Source organism: Nicotiana sylvestris, chromosome 6 (genome assembly GCF_000393655.2).
Source record: "Nicotiana sylvestris chromosome 6, ASM39365v2, whole genome shotgun sequence".
Classification (NCBI taxonomy): Eukaryota; Viridiplantae; Streptophyta; class Magnoliopsida; order Solanales; family Solanaceae; genus Nicotiana; species Nicotiana sylvestris.
In genome coordinates, this window is record NC_091062.1 from 203056285 (window position 1) to 203069094 (window position 12810).

General features: G+C 35.9%; 1 protein-coding gene across 4 annotated transcripts; it reads right to left on the reverse strand.

Moving 5' to 3' along the window:
- Positions 1 to 590: 590 nt before the first annotated feature.
- Positions 591 to 10489, reverse strand: LOC104222598 (sister chromatid cohesion protein PDS5 homolog C-like). 4 transcript variants are annotated; one of them, XM_009773839.2, is made up of 16 exons: positions 10292 to 10488; positions 9931 to 10043; positions 9091 to 9297; positions 8778 to 8959; positions 8145 to 8271; positions 7895 to 8062; positions 5761 to 6396; positions 5549 to 5638; positions 4957 to 5042; positions 4712 to 4763; positions 3368 to 3451; positions 2516 to 2601; positions 2301 to 2352; positions 1659 to 1742; positions 1514 to 1557; positions 591 to 914 (listed from the first exon to the last, which is right to left on the reverse strand). In XM_009773839.2, the coding sequence occupies exons 2-16, from the start codon at positions 9982 to 9984 to the stop codon at positions 824 to 826; spliced, it is 2043 nt and encodes a 680-aa protein (XP_009772141.1). In that variant the 5' UTR covers positions 9985 to 10043; positions 10292 to 10488; the 3' UTR covers positions 591 to 823. The 4 variants fall into 4 exon arrangements, with proteins under 4 accessions (XP_009772141.1, XP_009772140.1, XP_009772139.1 ...); XM_009773838.2 differs by having other exon boundaries at positions 591 to 954; positions 9931 to 10489; XM_009773837.2 differs by having other exon boundaries at positions 9931 to 10488.
- Between the last annotated feature and the right edge of the window lie 2321 nt (positions 10490 to 12810).

Here is a 12810-nt window from a genome sequence, read left to right on the forward strand (position 1 = left end):
ACTTGTGCAGGTCCGCCGTGTCCTGTGCCAATGTCAACTTTAGCTCCTTGTACTACGCACTCTTTATCTTAATATAACTAGTTTCTTTTGGACCAAAAAAAAAAAGATAGATACCACAGCTTGTCAAAATACCATCGAACTTTCAGTTCAGAGTGCAACTACAGGGGACAAGTGTAACTAACAGAAAGACCTCTTGGATAAAGAGACATTCGGCCCTGTTGAGGAGTTTCTTTTTGCTTTCTTCTTTGAAAACTTGCTCCAGTTCATCTACCAAAAGCCTTAAAATATCAATAATAAGCAACAACTACAACTTATTGCCACTGTTGGAGAAAGATTGTCCCGACCCCGTGCTTGAAATTAAGAAATGACCACGTTATCTTCCTCGGTCTGGAAAAGAGAAAAGAAATTGTAAAATGAGTATATGTCAAACACATTCATCTCAAATACCTCATCTGTGGATACCAATTCCAAGTCAGGTTGTGTAACTTGCTTGATATTTCAAACATTGACAACATTGTCAACCTCTCTGAGGAATTGCTACTAGCCGACTAATTTCTGTTTGATGCTGGAAATTTTCATGGAAGTGACTATGAATAGAAGGAAAATTCTAGCAAGAATCTTAAACACAATTTACAGCCAATTAATCTGTCCCCGTGGAGTGGATAAAACTCCCAGATACAAATATTCAAACATACATTTGATGCCCCAAAAACCAATCCTAACTAGATATTTATAGGATACATACTTTTTACGACAAATAACTAAGAAAACTGTAATGTCTGATCTGATAGCGGGCAGGAATGGTAGCTACGTATTGAAGAAGTTAGACTTGTTCAAGGCTGCCCAAATCTTGATCTCCTCTTTCACGCTTTCTTCTAAAATAAGTCTTCACCGATAGGGTTTTATCACTTTCCCTGCCCAAATCTTTCAGGTGGTGAGATCTGCTGTGTCATACTTTGACAACATTAAAGTAAAGAAGGCTGATATTAGCCTCAGACTCTCCAGATAGTGACGACATGCATAAATCGTTTGTTTTGCTGTAACTTGAATATCCAAACAAAGATTTACATAAATAGAATTTTTTTTTATCTAAGCTACAGCTAGGACCAAAAAAGGCTTGCCTACTAAGCAGAGATGCCTGAAGCCCCCCCCCCCCCCCAATAATCACAGTTGCATGGAGCAGGCATGGTTTTTTTTATGGAAATATAGTAAATTGAGAAGAAACCTGGAGCTATTCTAAGAGCAGTACAGGAATATTGACACGTCAAGGTGATGTGCTGGACAGGGAGCCCAGTGCACTAAACTCCAGCTATGCGCGGGTAACAGGGAAGGGCCGGACCACAAAGGTCTATTGTAAGCAGTCTTACCCTGCATTTCTGCAAGAGGTTTCCACGGCTCGAACCCGTGACCTCCTGGACAATTTCTGACAAATAATTTGCTAGGAACTAGGGAAGCACAACCACCAAAGCTGGATATCCCAAATGTTATAATGAATTTTAGATTCAATACTTACGTAACAGATGAAACAGCAGGGCCTTGAGTGTTTATTTCATTGTCCTGAACAGATTGAACCGAAACGAATAACATCATAAGCAGATATAACGCAACAAGAATATGAAATCTGTCTGAGAGAACAGTATATCAAATGGGTGAAGAACCTTTTGAGATGAATTGTCTTCAAGCATCTCCCACCGTTCTTTATGTAGTTTCAAGATTTTTACTTCACCATCAACATGTACAACCTAAAACGGAAACGCCAAAACAGCATGGGTCATTTAGAATTTCCAGGAGGAACTTTTGCAAAATGTTTAAGCCAATAAAACATGGTTCAAGCTAGATAAGATTGCTATTTCACGATCAGCAGATATTTCGTTTCCTTGTTATGAATAAGCTCTATGGAAAAGAGGTTTTCTAAACTGTAAGGTCATACCTCTATGTAAAAAGGGATGTATGTGGCAGATCTTGAATTTGAATAGTTAAATAGATTTGGACATTCCCTAGTTTATGCGACCCCATTTAGCTCAACATGGAGATAGAGTTGGTTTTACTCACAAATATATTAGCAGTGGTAGGAGAACGTTTGTTCACTTAATCTTTACCTGAAATAATTTTGATAAGGAAACATATATACAAGGGCTCAAACAGATAGATGATGTTGAATTGTTATTATGTACGTGCATTAAACATTTGAATATATCTCAAAATGAGAAGTGTATAAAGTAAAATGGAACATATAGAGTAACATAAAGAAAATTATGAATTAGTGAAACAATGACAAGGCTTCATTATAATCTCGTTACCTTGTGTCTCTTTTTCACAGGATCAAAAGAAGAAATGATTGCCTCGTAAAACCTACAAAGAGAATTTTAAGATGATAAAATGTATCTAGAATATTCGTTCTTATTCAAGACAAAATAAAAGGCGAACTGGTGGAAATGAAATTGAAGATGTCATCTGAAATCAATATTTTTACAATGATGTTGCAGTTCTCACATCAATATTTTAAATAACTTACTCTTCATCCAATGGACACCAAACTTTTATTCTAGCGCCAACCAGTTCTTCACCATAACATTTGATGTTACGACGCCTTTTAGAATCCTGAATGAAAAAATTAGAGCCACGAGTTCTTCAGACATGAAAGCATTCAGAACCACTTTTTTCACAAAAAATCCTATTAATCCCCTTCTCAACCCCATTGAACCAACCGTGGTTCCCCCACCATTACCCCAGCGTGACTCAGCCCCTCAACCTACAGTTTGAAGGTGGAGGCAGCTAACCACTAAGTCAACCCGCTCTTGTTTGGAGAACCACTTTCAGAGCAAAAGAATTGGGTCTAAAAACAGACTTTCTGTCAGTTCTACGATAAAATGAAATAAAGTAAAGACTGGTATCTGCTCTAAGTTGAAAAGAGGGGAGTTGATTTTTCTGCAAGTTTTGGCACATTATAGAGAGCTAAAAACTAGTTATCCTGTAAGAGAAGTTCTTAAAAGCAGTGAAGTGCCAAAATGTGAGATATGGAATCAGTATATGAAGCATTTCAACAATTTACATCCACACATGCAAGCTCTGATAATTGCATATATGGAGGTCACATATAAGAACTACAGCTAAATATAGTGGTATATCAGCATCTCTGACTAATAGTTTAGTTGCCTGTACATCTCACAAGTAAAAAAGAGAATTGTAAAAGGAAAGTAATTGATAATCCGTAAATAGCAAAATTAAAATTATCAAAGATCTTGAAATAACTATTACTAGGCTGCTCTGAACAGATTGCACGAAAAGAATAACATCACAAACAGATGTATTGCAACAAGAATATGAAATCTGTCAGAGATAACAGTATATTAGACAGGTGAAGAACCTTTTGAGATGAATTGTCTTCAAGTATCTCCCATCGCTCTTCATGTAATAACAAGTTTTCTACATCACCGTCATCATATAAGACCTAAAATGGAAACATCAAAACAGCATGGATCATTTAGAACGTTCAGGAGGAACTTTATCGAAGTGTTAAAGCCAATAAAACGTTGTTCAAGTTAGATAGGATTGCTACTTCACTATCAGTATATCTTTCCGTTCCTTGGTTAGTTATGAATAAGGTCTACAACACAGAGGTCTTCTATACTGTAAGGTCGTACATGTATGTAAAAAGGGATTTATGTGGCAGTTATTGAATTTGAACAGTTAAATAGACTTGGCCTTTCCCTAGTGTATGCCATGCCATTTAACTCAAAATGAAGATTGACTTACTTTTACTAACAGATATATTAGCAATGATAAGAGAATCTTCATTTGACTCAAGTCTTCAACTTAAATTATTTTGACAAGGAAACATATGATACAAGGGTTCAAACAGATCAAGGATGCTGAATTATTATTTATTACTACTACTACTACTACTACTGTTGTTGTTGTGGTGGTGCACGTGGTTGTTAGGGTGGGTTAGAGTCCCACATTGGTTGAGGCAATGTGTTGTGGTTTTCTTATATGGTCTTGGACATTGACCTACTTTTGGTAAGCCCAATGTCCATATCTTCACATGGTTTCTGAGGCAGATCTATCCCTGTTTGGGCCCCCTGTTATATTGCCCGCGATCCAGTTGGAAGCCTTTGGAAGGCCTAGGCATGCGAGGGGGTGTTAGAGCGGTTTAGAGTTCCACATCAGTTGAGGAAATGAGTTGTGGTCTCCTTATAGTCTTGGGCAATCCTCCCGCCATGAACAAGCTTTTGGGGCTAAAGATTTGAATACATTTTAAAATAAGTGTGAAAAATAAAATCGAACATACAAAGTGTGCTAGACATGAGGTAAAATGACTTCCAGGAAAATGTTTTCCATGAGTAAGTGTTTTCCAAAATCATTTTCTGGTGTTTGGTATGACGGAAGTCATTTTCCATGGTAACGAAAATTTATAACTATCGCAACTTTTAACTTCATATTACTTGTTTCAACTAACCTTTAGACATTATTATTAATCTCTAGTACTCAAAAGTTTCATCAAAACATTCTCCAATTTGCTAAAATTATAATTAATGAAAATATTTTTCACTAACCAATCACATACCAAAGGAAAAAAAATCCGTGGAAAATATTTTCCAACAAAACATTTTTCATAGAAAATGACTTCCATCATACCAAAAACCAGAGTAACTTAAAGAAAAGTATGAATTAGAGAAACAATGACAAGGCTTCATAATATTCTCGTCACCTTGTGTTTCCATTTCACAGGGTCAAAAGAAGAAATGGCTGCCTCGTAAAACCTACAAAGAGAAACTTTATGATGAGAAAATGTAGCAAGACGTAACAGAAAATATAGATAGACTCAATAACTGAAAGCTACAACAAGTTGCTGAAAAGAGTGTGCTCGCAGGATGGTTGGGTGAATGGGCGTTATTAGTACACAAAATTTACGATTGTGTTGCAATCCTCACATAGATATTCTAAAGAACTTACTTTTCATCCAATGGCCACCAAACTTTTATTCTAGCGCCAACCAGTTCTTCACCATAACGTTTGATGTTACGACGCTTTTTAGAATCCTGAATGAAAAAATTAGAGCCACAGGTACTTCAGACATGAAAGAATTCAGAACCACTTCTTTTAGAAAAATCCTTTTAATCCCCTTTTCACCCCCCTGAATCAACCGTGGTTCCCCACTTAACCCCAGCGTGACACAGCCCCTCAACCACTAAACCAATCCTCTCTCGTCTGGAGAACCACTTTCAGAACAAAAGAATAGGGTCTAGAGCAGAAGCGCCATCAGTTCTACAAAATCTAGTGAAATAAAGTAAAGACTGATATCTGCTCTAAATTCAAAAGAGGGAAAATGATTTTTCTGCACGTTCTGGCACAATAGAGAGCTAAAAACTAGTTTGCCTGTGAAGGGAAGTTCTTAGGAAAAGCACTGAAGTAGCAAAATGTGAGATACCAAATCAGTATATGAAGCATTTCAACAATTTACAACCATACATGCAAGCTCTGATAATTGCATCTATGGAGGTTACATAGATAAGAATTACAGCTATATATAGTGGTACATCAGTACCTCATGTTTGCATGTGGCCAACTTCCTCCAGGATTGATGATTAGCACATCCGTTTAAGTTATTTTCATATCTGACTGATAGTTTAGTTGCCTGTACAGCTCACAAGTAAAAAATAGAATTGCAAAAGGAAAGCAATTGATAATCTATACATCGCAAAAATTAAATTAGTGAAGATCTTGAAATAACTATTACTGAGCTGTATTGATGTCAACCTCATCTCCAGAATCGTCAAAATCAAGCATCTTAAAAGAATTTCTTTTTTTCTTCTTTTTCCTTCCATCAATTAGTTCCAGTGAGGGCTCCTCATAGTCACTGATGTTTCCTTCTTCACTTTTGGTGCTAAATTCAGATTTGCTATCTGCATCGTAATTGGAAGCAAACTCATTCTTCCTTGAGCTCCTTCCTTGTTTTCTTTTGGCACAAACTGTGTGTTTGGTTCTCTCTTCCCCAGTGAGACCTAAGTGAAGAGAACCTTTTTTCTTAACTTGGGACTGCAGCACGTCTCCTTCTGGAACTAATGCAGCTAGGTGAGCATCCTCATTTGTCAGGATCTCTTTCATTTTGGGCTGACCCAAATGACCATGACTTCCATTGCTAATTTCCGGGTTTTTGGACGCTGAAGAATGCTGTCCGCCACTACCTGTAAGTTCACTCCTCCTTGAAACTACTTCTGCATTTGTTTCTGGTTGCACATCTTCTGGATTGTCAGGTTTCAAGACATTCGTTGTACAAGTATCCTTTAGCTGCTCCATGTGAGTGTCATCCTGCAGTGCAGGCTCACAAAATTCGGAATCGGATTGACCAACTTTTACAAGATGTCGAGTATCAGGCACATTTTCATTTGCCATCTGATCAACAAAATTTTACAAGAGAAAAAGAAAGAAAGAAATCTGTGAGTACCGTTATCTATGCATATACGAAACTGTTGTAGCTTACTAATTAAAACAAAACACAATACAAGCACTTATTATAATGCATTCCCATGCTCTTTTGGCCAAATATTTCATTAGAGCCAATACTGCAATAACTGCATTCAGCATGAGGTGCACTTTTCATCTCAAATCTTGCTAACTACGTTCAACACTAGAGTACTCTAATGTAAGTTGAGTATCGTTATTCTAAAGTTGGCTCTAACCATTCCTCTGAGTGATGTATGTTTATAATAAGGATAACTGGTCAAGATTTCTGCAGAGGAGAACTTTGTTAAAAACTGTATGTTTACATTGTTATGACAATGACAGCCCTGCAACACCTGTGCCTGCACCGCATATAAAATGATTTACAAGTTTTCTTCACCTCTAAGGGGAGGAGGTCAGTTTAATTTTCTTACTAGTGCAAGACAGATGCATCCAGACTATACATCTTCAAGCTAAATGTGCCATACGCTATGAGACAGAAATAAATGTTCTCTTAGCAGTACTATGTCTCTAACTGCAACTAAATAGGTTAAAGTCAGAAGATATGCATTATTCGAGAACCGCAGTTCAGAAAGACCTAATCCTTGAGGACAACAAGGAGTTGCACACGACATACTATAAACTTCCAATAGCTGTATCTTGAAGTGTTATCTCTTCCATTTACAGCCAAATAAGCTGGGCATCTAAAGAACATAAGATCCGAGCTGCCGCCAGGCATAAAAGTCAATATAATCTTAAGCCATATCATCAGAAAATCCAACCAGTTAAGGGGCACAGCATTCCTGCGATTTGTGTACCATTAGACTTCCCTTTCTCAACTATTGGTTTTTCAATCCTCGCACAACCCAAAAGAAAAGAAAATAAAAGGGTACATTTTGCTGTTGCCTCCTTGGTAATTTGAAGTTTGATATCTTTCTTTATTATGTCTCAATACTTTCAAATCTAACAGTTTACAATAATAACATTTTCTGTGCAATTTGTCAGTGGCAACCTTTACTGTGATTAATTATACTGCAGTAGGCTTAGGCCTAAGAAAGATAACAATCTATTTTTAAGGAATAATTAACTGAGGATGCGGTTGGCATTTTATTTGGAGCAAAACTGCAGGAATGAGACAGAGGGGCTAGATTTATAAAGAGACATGAAGTTATTTAGGACCAATCTCAACTACCATCCTGCACAAGAAAGAAGGAAAAGTCTACAGTTTTAATCACAATGTTTATTCTCCACTTATATGTATAAATGAATGCTTGGATATATACACAGTGAAAGTGAAGTATCAACATTAAACAAAGCATCATGTCAATAAGCATTTCTTTCAAGAAAAGCAGGCAGTTTTTTTTTTCTATTTAAAAAAAAAACAAAAAAAAAAAAGCAGCAAGAAGTCTTTGTTTGTGGTGTAGACGAGATAATTATGAATACAACGTACCATTTGTTCTCCTTTTGGAATTTCCTTGCATATTGAGGCAACAATTTCAGCACAATCATCAGGATTTAAACTCATTGACTTCAGGGCTTCTGCAAGATAAGGTTTAACAATGGCAGCACTCTTTTCTAGGACTTTCTCCCCCAATTTTGATGAAACAGGTGAAGCAATCTGGATAAAAGAAAATATTGGGTTAAAAAAAGTTCCGAAGAATTATGTTAAACAAAGAGGTTCACGGGAAAAGATTTATTGCCTGATTTCCTTTTTTGACACTATCAAGAATTGGCCGTAGAAGCTCTACTGAGAGTTCATCACTGTCTTCTATGAGCTGAGTCATGATTTCTTCCATCTTAGTGAATACATTATGAGGATGGTAAGGCCTTGATAGAAAATATAACATAAACATTATCTTAGTAAGCAACCAAAAATATTAACTCCAGAATAACCTTACACTCATATGGTATGATTTACAATGGCAACAGTCTCCTACATGCTTAGTGCGAATGGAGTATATGCAAGATACTGAATAGCACATACAGTTGAGCAGCGTTTCAAGGTATAAGTATATTTCAGCTTACCACCTTTCTGAGCTAGTTAGTGCCAAATTACTACTTGGCTAATATATAGACAAGAGAAACCACAATCATGACAATAAATTGACAAGGATCAATCGATATATGTTCCATCTTAATGGATAAGCAGTTAAAAACTCAAAGCACACTGCAAAGTCGTAAAGAAATTTATAGTTCACGCAAACTTAATCTGAAGTTGGTTGACTTCATGCCAGAAAGAAATGAATGAGCACTCTACGTAACATTGAAGAATGAGAGAATGGCTGAAAGCAATGGTGATAATAGCCATGAGAAAGAGAATTTTGACTAAATACCTGATAATCCCGAGGAAAAGTTTGAATATCTCAATAACTAAGGTGTCACATTCAAAGTCCAACAACATCACAAAGGCCCTTACTTTAGCAACAGTTTCAAGAATCTGGACCACCTTATAGTAACTGCAGCCGGAAACATCAGATAATTTTTTCAATGCCATTACAGTATGCTGAAGAATTTCCTGAGATGTGTGAATACATGCATGTGAAAAGAAAATGTAAATGGTTGTATAATTGAGACAAAGAAATTGATCAGGTATAAAAAGAACATATTGCCCAAAATAGAGGACAAACTAGAATGGTATATTTATACCTCCATTCGTTTATCATCGTCATAAGGGTGATGTGGGGCAGTTATTCTGAAAAGCTCAGTGATACAACAGACAGCTAAAACTTTGACATCTTCATTGTTATGCCTTAAAAGCTCTTTCCCGATTAATGCATTCATTACAGGCTGAAGTGCAATTTTCATCGAATCGGGAGGGCATTGACCTACCATTATCAGTAAGGATTCAACTCTCTGACCCAAAAGAAAAAAAGGAAGATGGAGGAGTTAGCTTGCAATGCCATAACATATTAAAATATGAGCAAAACCAACTTCCAGAAAATAATACACACATTAAGCTGTCAATTACAGTTGTAGTTTATACACAGTAAACCATAAATTGCAAATATATAAGTATCCTGGGTCTACCGGAAACAGCATTTCTGCCTTCTTAAAGGCAAGTGTAAGGTGTGCGTACTCCCCGGACCCTACTTGTGCGACTACCCTGGATATGTTGTTGTTGTTGTATATATATATATATATATATATATATATCAATAAATAGATAACTTCCATTTTTAATTCCAAATTTATTACACTAAAACTGCAATTCCCCTTTCCACCTCAGTTCTGATTCAATTCCATCTCATTCAACATTAAAAAGCAGAAAATATCCATTAAGAGCTAAAGAACCATCCTGCTAGAAATTAAACTAAGGCTTCAAAATCTATCAAATTGACAGGCAACCATTGCCTCTAAAAGTCTTTCCATTAACAAAACAGAACAAAACTGATAAGCTATCACTGCAAACAGCAATATATCACACACAAAGAAATGTCCCTTTATATTTATACGAGGCATACAAACAAATAAAGATTTGATCTTTACTTGGAGAAAGTTGAGGAGGTCATCAATGGAAGAGGGAGGATTCATTAGCTTCATCCCATAAGCTGTGAGCTTGTCTTCCACCTCTTTTTCGGAAGCAGTACAGGAACAAGAAGCTGCCATTCCCAGCAGCACTACTCAGTCTCAAGAATCAAGAACCCAAAAGAACACTCCAATGAAAATAATATAGCAAATTGAAAGATTATAACTTTAGTCCTGGTGATCTCAGAAGAGAGTGAAAGTGGGAAAATGTCAGGCATGCAGAGGGTAATTTTTACCGGATTCTTTCTTGGTTTTTTGTGTTTTTTGCCTAATTTGGGGTTGAAATCCGTGATTTTTTAACTTCTAGTACTAACTTTTTTACCTGTGCTTAGTTCAATGTAATGGTGTTGGAACTCAACGTGTCAATGCAAATTGGGAGTTTCAACTTTGCTGTTGAACAGTTGAAGTGAGAGATCACTGAATCAGAAAGCTACTGTATATGTTTATTTTTTGATGAGAGGAATTGACATATTTATCTTTCAGATGTTTTTGGGAACATGAGTATTTGGGTTGTGGGAGTAGGTCTAATATTGGAAAAGTAACCACCATCTGGTCAGTGTACTGGCGCGCCTCAAAATTTCTCCTTTGGGCTTTTTATCCTTTGTTATTAGTAAAATAAAAGTTTAACAGCAGCGTAGATTTTGGGGGATTTACAGTACTACACTATTTTTATGCCACCTTTTAATTTATACCCTATTTTAAAAATTATTAATTTTCTAACCAACTAACAAAAAATTTGTAATAATATGACAATTATACCCCTTCCAAAACATATAAGAGTTTGTCTGTCCTTCGTATTCCCAGATTCAAATTCCAGATCTTCTCCGTATCTCCTCCATCAGTCCATCTCTCCTGAGAACGCGTCTCGCATTCAAATTCAAATTCCGAATTCAAATTCAAATTCAAATACATTGTAAGTATTCAAATTCATCTCCAGAATTCAAAATAGTTTTTGAATTATATGTTTTCTGATTGATTGATTGAAGTTGTTTGACAAACTTCACTGATATGCTTAATTTGCAATTCTAAATCTATTTGACGATGAATTCTAACATTCTAAGCTGAAGTTATTTAGTTAACGAGCTGGCAAATAACACAACAAAGAAGAAATTATATTAAATTTTATATGATTGTTTTGTTGCTGAAGTTTTACTGTCAATAATTAAAACCTGAAGTTTTCCTCGTACACTGGGTAGAAAACCATAAAACATAAGTTAAAATTTCATATTGCACCAAAAAAACTTCGGTCTAGGTGCTGAAATTTTTAGTTATTACTTAAAAACTTAAGCAGGAGGGCTGAAGCTTTCCTCCTACACTGGCTAAATTAAAAAATCATATTGCACCAAAAAAACTTCGGCCTAGGTGCTGAAGTTTTTTAGTTATTACTTAAAAACTTAAGCAGGAGGGCTGAAGTTTTCCTCCTACACTGGCTAAATTTAAAAATCATATTGCACCAAAAAAACTTCGGCCTAGGTGCTGAAGTTTTTTAGTTATTACTTAAAAACTTAAGCAGGAGGGCTGAAGTTTTCCTCCTACACTGGCTAAATTTAAAAATCATATTGCACCAAAAAAACTTCGGCCTAGGTGCTGAAATTTTTTAGTTATTACTTAAAAACTTAAGCAGGAGGGCTGAAGTTTTCCTCCTACACTGGCCAAATTAAAAAATCATATTGCACCAAAAAAAACTAGGTGCTGAAGTTTTTAGTTATTACTTAACAACTTAAGCAGGAGGGCTAAAGTTTTCCTCCTACACTGGCTAAATTAAAAAATCATATTGCACCAAAAAAATTTCGGCCTAGGTGCTGAAGTTTTTTTCCCGTGCATTGATGAATCACCATCATAAAAAATCTTCAGCTAATATGCTGAAGTTATTAAGCTTATCTCTAAAAACTTTAGCACTTATAAGCTGAAGTTTTCTTTGCATGATTCATTAAATATGTCATACATCAAGATGCCTAAGTGATTTAGTTTATTTGTAAAAACTTCAGCACAAACAACCTAAAAAATTCTTCTGTTCACTTTCCTAATACTTGCCACAAACATGAATCTGCAAGATGAGTTCGATTTGCATTGTTATAACTTTCAATTGGAGTTGGACTCCTGATTTCAAATACTTGGATCATGATACAAAACTTGTTCTACTTAATAAGGACATATCATTCAATACTTTCCTGAAGAAAATTAGTGATGTTGCAAATATTGATTCAACCAGATATGCATTAAAAGTATGGTTTGATATCAAACTAAATACAAGCAAAGGAATGCTTGTAACTTCAGATGAAGAACTCAGTACGTGTATACATTTGCTTACAACTCATTCAGCCTAAAAGAATTACCATTTTGTCATCGAAAAAATACAACCTTCAGAATTAGCAGCATTCAACCAATCTCTTGCATATACGATAGATTCAGAACATTTTGCTGACTATCAACATGAAGTACGAGTGCCAATAATTGAAGTAGACAACGGGCAACAACCTTCTAACATTACAGCTGCTTCAGAATACATAGTGCTGCGACAATTACCCCCTCCTCCAATAAATTCATACCAGTTTGTCGATGACCAAGAAGAAGAAGGACAGCTAATAATGTAAATTGACAACCAACACACAATCCAACAAAGCTTTTTTCACCTTCTGCAATGATAAACAACAATGAAGATGAAGTAAACATGGAGCTTATACCGATAACATCACATAGAATTGAAGAAATTGCTGAAAGTTCTTGTGCTTTTCATAAATCAAGAAAAAGAGTGAGGAGAAAGATGAAAGAATCTCCACCATGTAAAATACTTAGGCACGATGCGTTGCTTGAGGAAGTAAGAGTTGGATCAATCTTTGA